Source organism: Trichosurus vulpecula, chromosome 5 (genome assembly GCF_011100635.1).
Source record: "Trichosurus vulpecula isolate mTriVul1 chromosome 5, mTriVul1.pri, whole genome shotgun sequence".
NCBI classification, from domain to species: Eukaryota; Metazoa; Chordata; class Mammalia; order Diprotodontia; family Phalangeridae; genus Trichosurus; species Trichosurus vulpecula.
The window spans coordinates 296,555,969-296,574,165 of NC_050577.1; the positions used below are offsets into that span (position 1 = coordinate 296,555,969).

An 18,197-nucleotide genomic window follows, 5' to 3' on the forward strand; every position below is an offset into this window, starting at 1 on the left:
TCAGACCAGAAAAGTCACCTGGTGCAACCCCCTCACTCCACAGATAGGGAAACTGAGTTTTGAAGGCACAGAATAAATAATAAGTATGAGTCATCGATGGAGCAGCCATCAGGAGGCCAGATGGCTGTGGCAGCTTCTGCCCCTGCCCAGCAGGGCTGGGCTAAACAGGATAAAATCCCTGGCCTGACACTGGTTTTCTCTCCTCATGTAGCCTGAGCCAGATGGTGGCGCCCTCCTTGAGGCTGGACACCTGGGAGCAGCCATGGGCCCAGAGACATGCTTGATGACTGACCAGGAGAAAGCTGCCACGGTAGTTGGGGCCCCGGCTGGGGGAGAAGAGAGACACAGGTTCAAGAGCTAGAGCCAGGTCCTGCTAGAACAGGAATCTTTACTCAGAGCCCCATCATGTTTTAAAATATTTTAATAATTCTATCTCAATATAATTTGTTTCCTTTGAATTCTCAAGTATTTTATACGTGGAAAAAACACGATTCTGAGAAGGGGTCCATAGGCTTCAGCAGACGCTGCCCAAGGGGTCCCTGTTACCCAAAAGGTTGAGGGCCCTTGGTCCCGGTGGATGGGGGTAGGGCAGTCAGCCCCACCAAGGCCTGACATCACCAGGTCTACAAAGAGGCAGGGAACTGTTGTGGCCAGGATACTAGGTTTGGGGTCAAACGATGGACCTGTTTCCAGTCCCAGCTCAGCTATTTATGCCTGGTGTGACCTTGGGCAGCTCACGCCCCCCTCTGCACCTCAGTTTCCTCCTCTGTTAAGTGAGGGGCTTGGACCAGACAACCCTCTAAGGATCCTTCTGGCTGGCGATCTGGGTGCCTTGGGTTCTTGGGAACCATTTGTTTAAGGGTGTGCAGAAACCAGGGTCAGGGAGAGAGCAGTTACAAAGACAAGACCCCATTCTCTGCCCTCGTAGAGCTTACAGTCCTTAGGATCTGTTAGGTTCCCTGAGCTCACTGGGGTTTGAAGACGGTGAACTTCAGAAGGGAACAAGTATACCCCAAGCTTCATTGTGAGGACAGAGCAGGACCAGTCTGAGAAGGGAACAGCCCCCAGCACGGCCCCAGAACTAGCTGGGTGGGACCTTGGGGGCAACCTTTCATTTCCCCCCTCCTATAAAGTGAGTGTCCTAAGCTAGGTGGTCTCTAAGGGCCCTCCCACCTCTGACATTCCTTGTTCTAAGCTCCCTTCCAGGTCTGATATTCCATGTTCTAAGCTTCCTCCCAGCTCTGACATCCCGTGTTCTCAGACTCCTCCCAGTTCTGACATCCCCTGTTCTAAGGCCCCCCTCCCACCACCTTCCCCAGACCCAGTCATTCTAACATCCTCCCCCCAGCTCTCACTTTCTGCTTTTCTCTCCATCTTGCTACCCTGGACTCCCCGACATCCTCTTCTGTCCTTTGTGGTTATTGCCTCACACTTCCTGGGGCCTACCTTTTGCTGGGCCCCAATGCAGGAGCCCAGTGAGAACTGAACTCCCTGTACAGCAGAATCAGACTCTAGGGGGTCAAAGATGGGCTGGGGAGAGGCTGATACGAAGTAAAAACAGCATCGGGGGAGCGAGGGGACCCTCTCCTTCCCACCCTTGGCCAAGAGAGAGATCCCTGGTCCCCACCATGAAGGACTCCTCTCAAAAGGAAAAGAAAACACTCCCCCTTCCCTCCGCTGCATGCTAGAGTGGACAGAATGCTGGGCCTACAGTCAGGAAGACCGGAGTTCAAATCGAGCCTCAGATACTGACTAGCTGTGTGACCCTGGGCAAGTCACTTACAAAAATCACCCTTTGCCTCAGTACCTGCAACTGTAAAATGAGAAGGATAATAGCTCCTTCCTCCCAGGGTTGCCATGAGGCTCAAATGAGATAATATTTGTAAAGCTTAACTCAATGCAGAATGTAAGTTATTATTATCTTAGCACCTTAATGTTCACAAAGGGCTCTCTCTCCTCCGAACACCCTGGAAGGTGTGCAGACTAAGGAACAGTGCACACCTGAAGCCCCTGCTGCTGCTCAGGGAGACTGAGGCTGGCTCTGCCAAGCCAGGGAGCTCTGAACCTCAGCAGCCCCAGGGGGCAGGGAGTGTGCCCCACGGCTGGCACTGACGTGTGGAGTGTGGTAAGAAGGAGTGAAGTGGCCCAGGCATCTGCGCCAATGAGAAAAGGACCGGGGTCACAAGCAGCCTCTGCAACTCCAGCCGGTGAGATAGGGAGGCCGAGTCTTTAAGAGAGGCAGAGAGAAAGGAGAGACAGAGAAAGAGAGAAAGGAAAGAGAAGTAGAGAGAGACAGAGACAGAGAGAGAGAAAGGAAAGAGAGACAGAGTAAGAGAGATAGAGAAAGGAAAGAGAAACAGAGAGAAAGAGAGAGGAGAGAGGGAGAGAGAGAGACAGAGAAAGAAGAGACAGACAGACAAAGAGAGAGAGAAGGGGGCAGAGACAGAGAGAGGAGGAAGAAAGAGAAAGGAGAGACAGAAATAGAGAAAAAGGAAAGAGAGGTGGAGAGACAGAGACAGAGAAAGAAAGGAAAGAGAGACAGAGAGAGAAAGGAAAGAGAGGTGGAGAGAGAGAGAGAAAGAAAGGAGAGACAGACAGAGTAAGAGAGATAGAGAAAGGAAAGAGAAACAGAAAGGAGAGAGAGAGAGGGAGAGAGAGAGACAGACAAAGAAGAGACAGACAAAGAGAGAGAGAAGGGGGGAGAAACAGAGAGAGGAGGAAGAGAGAGAGAGGAGGAAGAAAGAGAAAGGAGAGACAGAAATAGAGAGAAAGGAAAGAGGTGGAGAGACAGAGACAGAGAAAGAAAGGAAAGAGAGACAGAGAGAGAAAGGAAAGAGAGGTGGAGAGAGAGAGAAAGAAAGAAAGGAGAGACAGACAGAGTAAGAGAGATAGAGAAAGGAAAGAGAAACAGAGAGAAAGGAGAGAAAGAGAGAGGAGAGAGGGAGAGAGAGAGAAAGAAGAGACAGACAGAGAGAGGAGGAAGAGAGAGAGAGGAGGAAGAAAGAAAAAGGAGAGACAGAAATAGAGAGAAAGGAAAGAGAGGTGGAGAGACACAGATAGAAAGAGAAAGGAAAGAGAGATAGAGAGAGAGAAAGGAAAGAGAGGTGGAGAGAGAGACAGAGAGAAAGAGAAAGAAAGGAGAGACAGACAGTAAGAGAGATAGAGAAAGGAAAGAGAAACAGAGAGAAAGGAGAGAAAGAGAGAGGAGAGAGGGAGAGAGAGAGTCAGAGAAAGAAGAGACAGAGAGAGAAGGGGGGAGAGACAGAGAGAGGAGGAAGAGAGAGGAGGAAGAAAGAGAAAGGAGAGACAGAAATAGAAAGGAAAGAGAGACAGAGAAAGGAAAGAGAGGTGGAGAGAGAGACAGAGATAGAGAGAGAGAGAGAAAGGAGAGACAGAGTAAGAGAGATAGAGAAAGGAAAGAGAAATAGAGAGAAAGAGAGGAGAGAGGGAGAGAGAGACAAAGAAAGAAGAGACAGACAAAAAGAGAGAGAAGGGGGGAGAGACAGAGAGAGGAGGAAGACAGAGAGAGAAGGAAGAAAGAGAAAGGAGAGACAGAGAGAGATGGAGAGAGAGAAAGGAGAGACAGAGAGAGAGAGAGAAAGGAAAGAGAGGTGGAGAGAGAGACAGAGAGAGAGAAAGGAAAGAGAGGTGGAGAGAGAGACAGAGAGAGAGAAAGGAAAGAGAGGTGGAGAGAGAGACAGAGAGAGAGAAAGGAAAGAGAGACAGAGAGAAAGGAGAGAGAGACAGATGAAGTAAGAGAGATGGAGAGAGAGAGAAAGGAAAGAGAAACAGAAAGGAGAGAGAGAGAGGAGACAGGGAAGCATCTGTGATTTTACCAACTTGGGAACTCCTACTTCTAGCCCACCTAAGACTATTAATAGAAGATAGTTCTAGTGCTGGAAAGGACCTCCCAGGGTGATTACTACAGTGCATGGTACATAGTAGGTGCTTAATAAATGTTTATTGATTGAACTCAAGACTTCCTGATTGCATGCCCAGAGCTGCCCCTAACCACTGAGCCACAGTGGGCTGTCTCCAGATACCCCCTGGCTACCACACCACAAGGCCTCTTCATTCCTCTCCCAGAATCCAGCCTGACTGTCCTACAGACCTGTGGCTTCATGAAATCATTTCCTTGCCCCACTCCCCCATATCTCCCACCTAATTGCTGATGCCTGAAGTACCACTGCCTGAGATTCAGATTCAGTCATTTGGCTTAATTAAGCCTTAGCCTTTCTATGGTCTCCACCATTTATAGAGATAGGGACTAGACTTGGGATTTCATGGCTTAAAGAAAACTCCCAAGTGAGGAACTCCCCCTCCTATTGCAGATTGCCACTCTCACTTCAATTTAGAGCCTGGAGGACTGAGAGACTGAGAGATTAGCCCAGAGTAACCCAGCCATTATTCAGCAGAGGCAGAACCTGAATCTAGGTCTTCCCGGCTTCAAGGCCAGTTTGCTATTCTCTATTCTCTGATCCTCAGTCATTTATACCATAGCGTAAATGACTTCACCAGGGCCTATCTCAGAACAGGTTTGGATCAGGTTGAATGGACTAAGAGAGGAAGCCCCTGAGGGTCCTGAGTGTTTAGGGGAGCTGCCATGGGCCAGGGAAAGGACTCAGAAAAGGAAACTTCCCTTAATCCCCAGTTTTGGTTCAGGGCCTCCCCTGCCCCTGCTCCACAGTGGAGACCAACAGACAGATACCCCTGGACCAACTTGACCCTGTTTGACAGGCAGACAACGTCCAAGCCAAGGGAAAGGCTGTGAGCCCCACCAAGGGCCGACTGGTGACTTCATGGCGCATGCCCGGAGACCAGCCTACACTCTTCAACCCGTTCCTGATTTCCCTGGGGGTTCTCAAGTGGCGAAGGGTAGGCCTGGGCAGGATGGGAGGGGATGGAAGAGGGAGGGGCTGGGGACATCAGAGCTTTAACAGGTAGGGCAGCAAGGGGGAGCTGGCAGAGGGCACATCTGGGCCCCTTCTACATCCTAAGGGCCTCTCATTCAGCTCCGGGCCAGACTAGACCTCAGGCACCCAGAACTGGAGTCAGAGGCCCTGGATTCCAATCCCAAATTGTCGATTTCCTACTTGCGTGACCTGGCGGGGAGTCACGGAAACTCTGAGAGCTTCCATCGCCTCATCCATAAAGCGGGAAAGGCCCCTTTCAGCCCAAGTCTAACGCGCCTGCTGTAGGTAAACTGGGGGCACAGTGGAAAGGCCGTTGGGTCACAAGACCCGGATTCAAATCCTGCCTCTGTTTGCCGCCCACACGTGACTTTACCTCCCTCCCTGGGCCTCACTCTCAGTATCTGTGAACCCATATTTTATTGCCAATTCTGAGATTCTGCCATGGCCAGTTCAGAGTCTTTCCCTAGGGCCAGAAAAAAGTCCCATGTGTTCCCCTCCCAGGTAGGGGTACGAAGGGAGGAGAAGGGAGGGAAGGAGGCATGGGGTGTGGCCCACCAAACCCGCTGACCTCTCCACCCTGACTTCCAGCCAAGGAAGGCCAAGCTGAGGGGGTCTAGATGGGGGCAGGGCAGAGAAGACAGCGAGGAAAGCCAGGGATGGGGGTGGGGAGGGGGCAGACTCCCACCTGGGCCCGGGCCAATTGCATAAACATCTGGCCTTACGTAATCGTTCCTGCTCAGGGAAGGCTGTAAACACTCAAGATGGAAGGTTTGGAGTGTCCTTAAGGGAGGAGAGGGACAGGCCAGCTTTATGGAGTTCTTTTTTCTTTTTCTCTTTAAAAAAGGAGGGGGAAAAATGAAATCAGCCCATTTCCGTGGGCAGGCTAGGCTTGGAGCAGATGATCGGCCCCTGTTGGGCCAGCCCTGGGCAGTTATATATTGGGTGATGAGAGAACTCTGTGTCCATAGACCCCTTCTACACTGGCCTGGATTTAAAGCCCCTCACTCCCACCCCTCCCCAGCCTTTTTGGACAAGGTGTTAAAGGTCTTCAATGGGCAGATATGTTACTAGGAAGAATCAGGCCTTAGGAGAGAGGAATTTCTAACCACCTAGACAGGAGTGGGGAACCTGAGGCCTTGAGGCCACATGTGCCCCTCTAGGTCCTCAAGTGCAGCCTACAGGGGCACCTCAAGGCTGCAGGTTCCCCACCCCGACCTAGGACAACAGTTGGGACTGGGGCAGTTGGGATTGATGCGGGATGGTCGGTGGAAGACAGAGAAGAGGAAGAGGAGGGTCTCCATTTGGAAGCCCCTCGTTTGGCAGAAGAGAAAAGAGAGGCCCAGGAAAGCCAAGGTCCCATAGGATGGCTGTAACCGTCAGAGGTGGGATTTGAAGCCAGGTCTTAGGGTTTCAGAGGCAGCAGCTATCTTAACAACTTCCTCTGGGAATGTGACTGATCAAGTTGGCTGACAGGATAAATGGGGCGGGCACCTTCTTAGCCTTAAAGGATGCCAGAGCTAGAAGGGAATGAAGAGGTCGTGGCATTCATCTCCCTCCCATTTACAGATGGGGAGACTGAGGCCCAGATGGGGTTCAGACTTCTAGACCAGAATGTTTAGAGGCTGTTTCTTGACCTAAGTGGAAATAACACTGAGCTGAGATTGAAAAGACCTACTTTCCACTCCTCCTTTGTGGGCCTTAGTCTCCCCATATGTGAAATGGGAGATGATAGGATCCCAGATTGAGAGCTAGGAGGGATTTTAGAGGTCGTCTAGTCCAACCCCCTCATTTTAAAGAGGAGGAAGCCCAGGGAAGGAAGAGACTTGACCAAGGTCATGGAGGGAAAGAATGTCTGAGGTGGGCCCTTGCAGAGGGTCTGGGTGGACACAGGAGAAGCCCACTGCACAGGCCTGGCAGGACAGGAATCCATCTGTACTGGCCACACGCCCCAGGGACGGCTCCCAAAAAAGCTGATGGGGGAACGACCTCCAGGGAAACAGAACCTGCCCAGTCTCCCTCTCATGTGCCCCTGGGCCAGAACTCTGAGCTCCAGCTCACAGCTCCCTTCCTGGTACCCAGGCAGGAACATGCCCAACCGGTGGGCTCTGGGATGCTGGGGTGGGGGCCTCCAGGTTGTTCCCCCATCCAAGGTCCTTAGCTTAGCAGTTAGCTGGAAGGGCCCTTGGAGACCCAAGACTTTTGCTCTCCAGAAATTGAAAAGACCCTCAAAGGCCACCAAATAGCAGGCAGCATTCGAACCCAGATCCGTTAATTCTAAGGCCCTAGTTTTTCATTGGATTTATACAACTGACTCTTCCATTGTCGGGTGTGAGAGAGAGTTAGGAACACCCACTTCCCTATTTGTCTCATAACTTTGTAAACCACAGAGCTGTCCAGGCCACGACATACCTGGGAACCCAAGGCAGTTACTCCCCTCCATGGACCACAGCTTCCTCACCTGTCAAAGAAAGAAGCTGTACTGTGGTCTCTAATGTCCCTCCCTGCTCTGACATTCCATGTTCTAAGCTCCCCCCCAGTCCTGACATTCCTTGTTCTAAGCTCCCTCCCATCCCTGATATTCCCTGATCTAAGGTCCCTTCCAGCCCTAACATTCTCTGTTCTAAAGACAGTCCCTGTTCTAAGGTCCCTCTAAGCTCTGACTTTCTCTGTTCTAAGGCCTCTCCCAGCCCTGACATCTCCTGTTCTAAGGCCCCTCCCAGCCCTGACATCCCCTGTTCTAAGGCTCCTCCCAGCCCTGACATTCTCTATTCTAAAGACAATCCCTGTTCTCAGGCCCCTCCTAGCCCTGACATTCTCCAAAGCTACTTTCACCTCTAAATCTCTGATCTGACAGTCAGTCCCGTACATTTGTGTGCACTTCTCTTGCCACCATAGGGGAGGGCCTGTGGTCAGAGCATGCAGGACTCGGAGCCCCCAGCCCACTCCCTTGCCAGCCCTCTGCCATTGGCTCCTTCCAGGCACCTTGTAAATCTCCCTCCTCTAAAAACACCTGCCAAGATAAGCCTGAAGGGCCTGGTATCCCCAGGAGATGCCCCAGATAAGAGTAACTGCAGGCTCAGGCCAGCCCAAACTTTCACCAAGTGTCTGCACACTCACCACCCGTGTGGGCCTGGACAGGGCACTTCCCCTCCCCGGGGCCTCAGTCTCCTTTTCTGTAACAGGAGGGAGTTCAACTAGACAGCCTCTAAGGTGCCTTGGAGTTCTAGGCTCCCGACCCTCTGGCCTCCCAATTCTGCTTCTCACCACACTCTCCCAAGCAGAGTGAGTCATGAGGAGCTGAAGGGTTTGGCTTCAGAAGCCTCCGCCCCTTATCTCCCTCACGAGCTGGCTGGCTTAGCTCTGGGCCAGGCAGGAAGGAGTCCCCAGATCTCCTGGGTGTACTTTGCCTCCCCAGACTGAGCTTAACTCACTTGCCTGGGGTCCCAGAGCTAGCAAGTATCTGAGACAGAATTGGAACTCAGGTCTTCCTGTCTCCAGGTCTAGTACTCCATCCACGGCACCACCCAGCTACTCTGCAGTCTGTTGTTATCCTTCTTAAAATGTGGCACCTCCTGGCAAGCCGGATGTTGTTGGCGCAGGGCAGTGTGCAGCCAGATTGCCACCTCTGTATTCAGGGATGACTTGCTTCTCAGTGAAACCCAAAATGCACTCCCTCTTTTGCCTTTCCTGTCCTTCTCACATGGAGCTGGCCGTCCACTCAGACCCCCAGATCTTTGTCACAGACATAGTCCATGTGCTATCACATAACTGATTTTCTTGAACTCACTTGAAGACTTTGATATTTCCCTAACATTTCATTTTGTTAGCCTCATTTCAACCTCTTGGCCCTCCCATTCTCTCTGCCTCTCTCTCCCAGCTCTGTGTCACCTGAAGATTTGATGAACATGCCCCATCATAGGGTTTAGGAAGGCACTGAGGTGGCTCAGTGGATAGAACCCAGGCCTGGACTCAGGAGGACTTGTCTTCCTGAGTTCAAATCCAACCTCAGACACACTGACTAGCTGTGTGGCCCTGGGTGAGTCACTTTACCCTGTTGGCCTCAGTTTCCTCATCTGTAAAAGGAGCTGGAGAAGGAAGTGGCAAACCACTCCAGGATCCTTGCCAAGAAAAACCCAAATGAGGTCGTGGAGAGATGTGCATAACTAAAAACAACACAGAGTTGGGGCGAGTGTCCACTGGAGGCTCCAAGGTATCCAACACTAAAACAACACAGAGTTGGGGCGAGTGTCCACTGGAGACTCCAAGGTATCCAACACTAATGAACATGCTTTGGGTCCGGCCATTGAACCGGTTCTGAATATGCCTAACTGTGCTTTCTCCTCGCCCACGCCTGTTTATGTTGCCCGCAGGGATGGCATGAGAGATTCTAACGAGTCATACGGGCTGCCTGCCCCATTCCTCTGGCCTAGCAGGCTAGTATCTCTGTAATTAAAAGTAAATGAGGTTGGTCTGGCTTGACCTTCTGTTGACTGAGCCATGCTGCCCCTGACCCCTAGCAATCACCTTTTCTAGGTGTTCACAGACCTTAATAACATGGTCTCTGGTTTAAAACCATCCCTTTAATAACGTGTCCCAGCATTCTGGTGAAATCAAGGTCAAGTTCATTAGCCCACACCACACCGACTCCATTCTTCCCCCTTCTTGGAAATCAGAACATTTGTCCTCCTCTAGTCCTCCAGTCCCTCTGCTCTTCTCTATGAGCTTTTTCCCACGTCTTTTCCAACATTTATAATTTTCCTTTTTTGTCCTCTTGGCCAATCTGATAGGTGTGAGGTGGGATCTCAGAGTTGTTTTACTCTGTATCTCTCTAGTCAACAGCATTTTAGAGCATTTTTTCATATCACTCTAGATAGCTTTAATTTCATTTGAAAACTGCCCGTTTATATCCTTTGACCATTTATCAATTGAGGAATGGCTTGTATTCTTATACATTTGACTCAGTTCTCTATATATTTGAGAAATGAGGCCTTTATCAGAGATGCTGGCTGTAAATATTGTTTCCCAGCTCTCGGATTTCCTTCTAATCTAGGTTGCATTGGCTTTGTGCAATAGTTTTTTAATTTAATGTAATCAAAATTATCCATTTTGTACTTCGTAATGTTCTCTATCTGGTCATAACTTCTCCCCTTCTCCATAAATCTGATACATAAACTATTTCTTGCTCTCCTAATTTGCTTATGGTATCACCCTTTATGTCTAAATCAGGTACCCATTTTGACATTATCTTGGTCATACGGTATAAGATCCTGGTCTATGCCTAGTTTCTACCATACTGTTTTCCAGTTTTCCCAGCAGTTTTGGTCAGATAGTGAATTCTCATCCCAGAAGCTGGAGTCTTTGGGTTTACCAAACAATAGATTTTTGTTTGTTTGTTTTTGGAGGGGGGAAGGCAGGGCAATTGGGGTTAAGCAACTTGCCCAAGGGTACACAGCTAGTGTGTTAAGTGTCTAAGGCTGGATTTGAACTCAGGTCCTCCTGACTCCAAGGCCTATGCTCTACTCACTGTGCCACCTAGCTGCCCCTAAACAGTAGACTACTATAGTCTTTGACTACTGGTTATATACATATAGTTATATATCTAACCTATTCCATTCATCCATCACTCTTTTGCTTAGCCAGTCCCAAATAGCTTTGAAGATTGCTGCTTTATAAGACAGTTTTAGATCTGGTACAGGTAGGCCACCTTCCCTTGCATTTCTTTTCACTAATTTCCTTGATATTCTTGACCTTTTGTTCTTTCAGATGAATTTTATTTTTTTTCTAGCTTTATAAAATAAATGTTGGTAGTCTGACTGGTATGGCACTGAATATGTAAATTAATTTAGTCAGAATTGTCATTTTTACTATATTGGCGTGGCCTACCCATCTCCATGCGCTTTCTTTGAAGTCAGCCATCCAAAATCTGGGGTGTCTGCCAGACTATACTGACTCTCTTTCCTTCACTACAGATTCCGTGAAGGGAGTGGTGACACTCCTTCCTAGGGTTCCCTTTGTTTTTACTTTATCATCCAGTTCTTCTGTGGCTCAGAGTCACGCCCACATTCCAAGTTCCCCATGATTACTTCCCACACCTTTTGAAGGATAAAATTATAATTAAGGCAAGGCAAGAATTTATTAGTTAGTCTGATTTTACCAAGGAGAGAGCTATACTTGAATGCTTGAAGTCCCCAGTTAGTCTGCATCACTCCTCTTTGCTTGGCTTGTGATCCTTTTTGTTTTTCTGAACTCTTCATCTATTTCTTCCTTCTGCCCAGGTGGTTTGTAGTATATTCTCATGACAATGTCACTTTCACTTTATCCCATCCAAATGTAATCTACTGTGTTTACTCTCAATAATTCCTGGATTTCCTAATCTGAATATATTCCCTCAAATTACCAAGTGCCTACATTATTCTCTCTTTAATTATTCCATTCCTTCTATAAAGCCATAGTCCAGTCACGTGCTCAAATCTGCCTCCTTTTCGTTGGAATCTCTAGTTCCTCTCGAATTTGCGTATAGATGTTTAAGGCCACGGTCAGAGATAAGAATTTAGAATCTATTAAAAGAGACCATGGACAGTGTCCATAGGGTTTTCTTAGCAAAGATACTGGAGTGATTTGCCACTTCCTTCTCCAGCATGGCCCCAGTTTACGGATGAGGAACTGAGGCAAAAGGGGGCTAAGTGACTTGCCCAGGATCACACTGCTAGTGTTTGAGGCTGGATTTGAACTTAGATCTTCCCGACTCCAAGATCAGAGTTTTATCCGCTTCACCACCTAGCTGCCCCTTAGAGTTGTCTAGAGAGGTTGACTTGGCCGGGGTCACATACCCAGCGGTCATCGGAGGCTGAATTTGAACTCAAATCTTCCTGGGTCTAAGCTCCTATTTCCCCTTTTCCTTCTACTTTTCAAAGAGGCCTTTTAATAATCCCCAGCACCTGGGGGCCGGCCCAGCCCTTTATTTACTCCCACCGAGCCCTGAGGCAAATTCTTTAAGCTAATTCTCTGGCTCCTCTGGGAGATCAGGAAGGATGCTTGCCTAGGACCCCTGGGAACTCCCTCGAAACCATTCTACAGATAAGGAAACTGAGGCCCGGGGCATTAAGCAGGTCGCTCAAAGTCAAGCAGGTAGAGGGTGGGTGGAGGGTGGGGTGGGAGTGTGTTTGGGATCAGCTCACCCTCATCCCTACTCTCCCACCGCCACCCCGGGGCACGCGAGTTCACTCACTGCTCGGACCCCACGGCTCCTTTCGGGGCTAGGGCAGTCCCGGGGATGGGAGTCACCTGTGACCGCCTTCCGGCCTTACTCAGCCAGTGGCCCCGCCCCCGCCCCAGCTGGTCTCCGGCCCTCCCGCCCCCCCTCACGCCACGCCCCTCATCTTTCCCATTGGCTAGCCGCCCCTCCCATCCGCCCACCCCGCCCCGTGCCCCCTCCCCCTCCCCCCTGGCGGGTTCCCCCTACCCCCGGGCTCCCATTGGCCGCCTCGCCCGCCCTGGCCGCTGCCTGCTCGGACCGCCCCCGGCCCATTGGTCCGGCGGGATCCTCCCAGGAATTTTGAAAAAAAAAAAAAAAGGAGAAAAGAAAAGAAAAAAAAAGTTTTCTGGGCGGCTGGCAGAGGCTGCGGCCGAGCCCTGGAAAAGGGAGAGCCGAAGGAGCGCGGGCGGGCGGGGATGCTAGCCCCGGGCAACTGACCGGGGCTCCGGAGCGAGCGAGCCTGCGATCGGCCCCTGCGACCCCCGGCTCTTCTTCGGCCCAGGCCGGGCTGCCCCTCCTGGGGCCCCGGGGGCCGCCCGGCTGCATGATGACGGTGAGCGCCCCTTCCCCCTCTCCCTGGCCCCATGCAGCCCCCCTAGCCCCCCACTTCCTGGCGATCTCCAGCCGCGGGAGCGGGTCAGGTCGGCCGCCCCAGCCAGCCCCACAGGGCCCCCGACGGGAAGGGGGTAGCCCAGGATTGGGGCCGAGTGTGAGCCATCTGGCTTGGGCAAGAAGGGGGGCAGGGGCGAAATGAGAAGGGGAGCCGGGCCCTGCTGGAGGCCCCCCAGCTCCCGGTCTGACCCCGAGCTTGGGCGTGAGGCTCGGCGCAGTCCTGTGAGGGCGCGCTCATTCCTGCGGGCTGTCAGGCTGCGCTGACCCCTGGCCAGGGAAACGGGCCCAGCCTGCGCTGGAACTTGCTCCGGGGGTGCTGGGCGTGGTCCCCCCAAAGCCAGCCTCTCCCCAGGATCTCGTCTCCTGCGGATCCTCGGGACGTCCCCCCACCGCGACGGGGTGAGGACCGAGAGCTAGAAAGGACCTTAGATGGACGGCTAGTCTCCCCTCCTCGTTTTACAGACTGGGAAATTGAGGCCAGGGAAGGGAAGGCCCGGGATTTGAACCCAGGTCCTCCGACTCCAAAGCCAAGGCGGTGTTTCTGTGGGAGAGGGCAGGTGTGCCGAATGCCTGGAGCTGAGAGGTGCCTGGTGGTCTGTGGGGAAATAGGGGGTATCCTGAGTCTTGGGCAGAGAAGAGGGGTGAGTTCATTGCCTGTCTCCTGGATACCGTTCCCGCGGGAGCCGGGAAGCCGGCTGGGGAGAGGTCAGGAGGCAGTGAGCCCGGGCTGGCCATGTTGTTGGAAGCTGCCTGAGACTCCGCCGCCCCCAAATGACAAGTTTTCCCTTCTAGGTGATGGGGAAAAACAACAGCCGCCATCCCCACCCCGGCTTCCTTCCTCTGGGGCACTGGAGAGGGTGACCCTGGGAAGGGAGAGCATGGAGGCACTTGTAGGGGGTGTGAGGGGGCCCAAGTTCCTTTTCTCCCCACTTCCCCCCTCCACACACACCTTCAAGACCCCGGGAAGGGGCTGGAGTCCTTCCCTTTTGTCAGGCCAGCTGAAAGGGGGGCTTGCTGGAGCTGAGGGAGGCCCTGCTGGAAGCGGTAGCCAGACTGGTCGGCCCACCGGGTGGGGTGGTGATGACCCTGGGCTGTGGGCCTCTGTTTCCTCCTGGCCTCCTCACATCCTGCAGCCTCTAAGGCCTTCCTGTTGGCTTGGAGACGCCCCTTCCCTGGCCATCTAACAGAGTAGGGCTGTAGAGGGATGACGGCGGCCTGGTGGGTTAGAGTCCCAAGGTTAGGCAGGGGAGGGGGCAGGTGGAGAATGGGATCCTAAGGTGATGCCCCTTTCCTTTCTCTTGCTTCTTGGTAGCCGTGGCTGGTTGTCTCCAGCAGAGAGCTTCACTAGTCAGTGCCAGCCTGTAGCACCAGGAAGACTCAAGTTCAAACTAGCTTCAGACCCTTACTAGCTGTGTGACCCTGGGCAACTCACTTCACCTGTTTGCCTTGGTTTCCTCATTTGTAAAATGGGGGATCCTAATAGCATCTACCGCTCAGGGTTGATGTGAGGCCTGGATGAGATGTTCGTAAGGTGCTTGGCACGGTGCTGGGACCATCATAAGCTCCTAAATGTTAGCTGTTGTTATTTTGGAGGCTATGAGCTCTCATTTTAGAGGTACAGCTACACAAGGATTAGATGTCCTAGATCATAATGTCTGCCCCCGTCCTCAGCCAGCTCAGGAAGCAGCCTGGTTCAGTCAGTGGCCAGAGCATAGGACTGACAATCGGATGACCTGGGAAGTGTGATCTTGAGCAAGTCTCTTCTCCCTGAGCCCCAAGAGTCCTCATCTGCAAGATGAAGGGGTTAGAGAAGATGCCGCCAAGGTCCCTGCCACCCCCAAATCTCTGGTCCTCTGTTAAAGTGGAGGCTTGAGGCTGGAAGCCCTGGAGGCATGATGGAGGGGGCAGAGGCCCTGGATCTGAACCCTGGCTCCGTCCTTATTACCTGGGTGACCTTGATACCCCCCTTCTCTGCGCCTCAGTTTCCTCATCTGTAAAGGGTGGGGGGAGGGGGCCTGGATGGCAGCTAAATCCAGTTATCTCCTGACTGACTTCTCCCCTCTTCCCTCTTCTAGGAAGGGCCGCTCCCTTGCCTGGGATCCCAACTTCTGACAGGAATTTCCATCCTTCCCTAAACTTGAGAGGGAGGATGGGTAGTGAGGGAGGTCAGATTCTTCTTCTGTCATTCCTTGTGTGACCCTGGGCAAATCCCATCACCTCCACCTCTGAGAAATGAGGGAATGGCCTAGGGAACATTCTGAGGGCCCCTTTTTCTCTGGGAGCCTACTCTGCCTTCCCCATCCCAATCCCTACTCTCCCCTCGTTGCTCAGTCGACTCTGAGTGCGTGGCCAGCTGAGGGGACGGTGCTGTAACAGGAGTATTTTCTGAGGGACACACAGTCCTGAGGAGGCTTTGGCTTGGGGAGGGAGGCCAGAGCTGATGGGCCTCCCCTTCTCCTACCTGTCCTGGGTCTGGTGTCAGGTCTGCCTTGGGCCTCTCTCCCTGGTGGGAAGGGAAAAGAAGAGGAAAGACTGTGTGCAGATTCCAGTGACTCAGAAAAACTGGAAAAAAACTGGGGTTTGAAACCAGTCAAGGAGAGAGAGAAGCCCAAAGGGGAAGAAGGTGGCTGTTTTCTACATTTTTACTAGGGGCATAACAAGATGAAACTGGAGTCTACATCATGAGGGACTTGAGAGATAACATGGTCTGGGCCTCATTTCCTGCTTTGTAAAGGGAGGTGAGGTGGACTACATCTTTCCAAGTGTCTTTGGGCACTAAGTCTGATCTTCTGAGAGCTAATAGGTCAGTGAGAGAGGCAGCAATGTCCCTTCTGACAGTGGTTTTTAAACCGCTGCTCCTAGATAGGTGGCCCTGCCCAAAGGCAGGGGGATGGCCAAGATGAACTTTCAGGGCCCGTTTTTTGCTCTGGGATGCCAGACACCCACACTCCACCACAGCTGAGAAAGCAGGAGTGACTTGTGGTATGTACTGCCCCTGCTGTGGTGGGTCACATTTCCCTTTTTTATTAAGATACTCACAAGCAGCCTGGAACATGGGTATCAGGAGAAGAGCAGGATTTCCAGGTTTATCACTTCAGGGCCGTGTGACCGAGCAAGCCATTCACTCCCCCTCCTCTGGGCCTCAGTTGCCTCATCTGATCTTTAAAGGGGACCCTTCCCTCTCAAAATCCTTTTGGGGGGTAGGGGGACAGATAGAGGAGCTCAGCACCCTGGCTTGAGAAGACTGCCCAAGGAGGTAGCTGAGGTCTTTCTCATTAGATGGGAGGGCCCAGGCCGGGCTAGCATTCTCAGGCATCAACATCGGTCAGCAGATTTCACAGTTTTCCCACTTCTGCTGAGTGGTGGCTAGCACTGGGCCCTCTCTCCTGTTGAAAGCAGGGAGGGGCAGGCCCCCAGGGTCAGCACCAGCCAGAAATAAATAAATAAATGAGTGAAGACAAGCTATTGATTCATACAAAATCTGCTAGCCTAGAGTGGGACGGCTGGGGTGAGGAAGGAAGGGCGGAGACAGAGAAGGTCGAATATTTGGATCCTGGCTGGGAGTCCAGAACTGATCAGCTTCCTGGGAGATGCAAGAGCTGGGGCATCCAACCCAATCAGGGGCCCAGAGAGAGGGCAGAAGGGCTGAGCCCAACCCAGGGTTGGACATGATAGACTTTTGCCTAGGTTGTGAGCTCCAAGAGGGTGCGAAGTGGGGCCCTTTGACATTTTGATAGATTCCCATTTATTTTATTTATTTGTATTTCCATATATTAATTTACATTCCCATTCATTTACCTCTGGCCACTGCCTGCCAACCATGTCTCACTTGTAGCTGTGTGCTCTGGGACATCCCACCAAGCCCAAAGGCTTCTGGTCTGGGGCTGGGGAGAATTTGAATCTGTCCTCTGGGGACCGATTTGCAGAGATTGACCACAGGGCGATCATTTCCTCGGGCCTCAGTAACTCACCAAACTGACTCCTAAGACACAGAAGAACATCCATCTTCATTCAAGGACCAAGTATCCACCAGGATGAATGAGAATCCTTAGATGACTGACATATTATTTGGATGCCAGAAGAGCCCAGTCCTAGAGCGTAGACATTCTAACCTAGGGTGTAGACATTCTAATAGTGGCTCAGCACTGGCAGGGAATATATCAGCCTGTAGAAGCAGGGACAGGTTTGTTTTCTGTCTTTATGTCCTTGGTGCCTGGCATTAACATATGTTTGTGTGAATGAATGAATGCGTGAATGGGCTGTTGTAGACTGGATCCATGCTTTGGGGAAAGGACTAGATGGTCCCTGTGGTCCTTCTAGCTCTGACACTTTTTTAAAAAAAATTTAAGTTATAATTTTTTCAATCGACAAAAATCTATTTTGTCTTCCTTGCCCCACCCCCCACCCCCCCACCCCCCCACCCCCCCCCCCCCGCCACATTGGGAAAAAGAAAGACAAAACTTTTGTACCAAATGTGACGTTCTGTTTATGTGAAAGGTCAAAGCAGAGGGATACCTTGCCTGGGGCACAGCATTGTCCTGTCCTGGCCATGGAAGGGGCAGTAGGTGCTAGGTATGTCTCACGGCCCATGGGGATCAAACGAGTCCAGCCATCCCACAAACTCAAGTACTCCTGTGTGCTCCATCTGGACACACTTGATTGGGAGTCAGATGACCTGGGTTCAAATCTCTCCTCTGACATTGACCACCTGAATGACTTTGGGCATCTCTCTGTGACTCAGTTTCCTCAACTGTAAAATGAAAGGGTTGTACTGGATGGTTTCTGAGTTCCATTTCAGCTCTAAAAGAATGAGATGAGCCTAGCTCCCTAAATTTTTTTTTCAATTCACAAAAATCTATTCTCTATTTCTCCTAATTCCTCCCCCTCCCCACTGAAAACCAAACAAGACCTTTGTAACAAAAGTGGCTAGCTAGCTAATTTTTTTCAATTCATAAAAATCTATTCTCCATCTCTCTCACTTCCTCCTCCCTGGCATTGAAAAAAAAAACCAAAACCTTTGTAGCAAAAGGGCTCATTCTCAGGTGGGTCTGGGGGGCGTGGTTCTCTCAGTGAGAGTTCAGGGGCACTGATCTCTGAGGATCAAGGAGGCCTGCCCTTGTAAATCCTTTGGAGAGACTCAGGAGAAATGCAGGGAAGGCTCTCAAAGATGGAATTCCTTGGCTTCCCCAGACACATGGGCATGATGTAGGGGAAGAGCTTTGGGTTTGGAATCTGGGTTTGACTGTGGCTGTAAAAGGAGGGGGTTGGCTTAGTTTGCCAGTGAGGTTTCTTCCATCTGTGTGGTGATGACCCCAGGAATGGGGTTGTTGGCTTCTGTCTTCTAGGCTTTAAGAAGAAGGTAAAGCCTCCTGGCTTTCCAGGGCCATGTTAGGAGGAAGGCCCTGTGTGAAGGAGTT

At 51.5% G+C, this 18,197-nt stretch overlaps 1 protein-coding gene across 1 annotated transcript in view; it reads left to right on the forward strand.

Moving 5' to 3' along the window:
* Positions 1 to 18,197, forward strand: part of LOC118852385 (TRIO and F-actin binding protein) — a 71,191-nt gene that overhangs the window by 22,545 nt on the left and 30,449 nt on the right. Inside the window, exons 10-11 of the mRNA XM_036762114.1 lie at positions 212 to 310; positions 4,738 to 4,875. Of these exons, the coding sequence (XP_036618009.1) occupies positions 212 to 310; positions 4,738 to 4,875 (237 nt within the window). The remainder of the gene's footprint in view (positions 1 to 211; positions 311 to 4,737; positions 4,876 to 18,197) is intronic.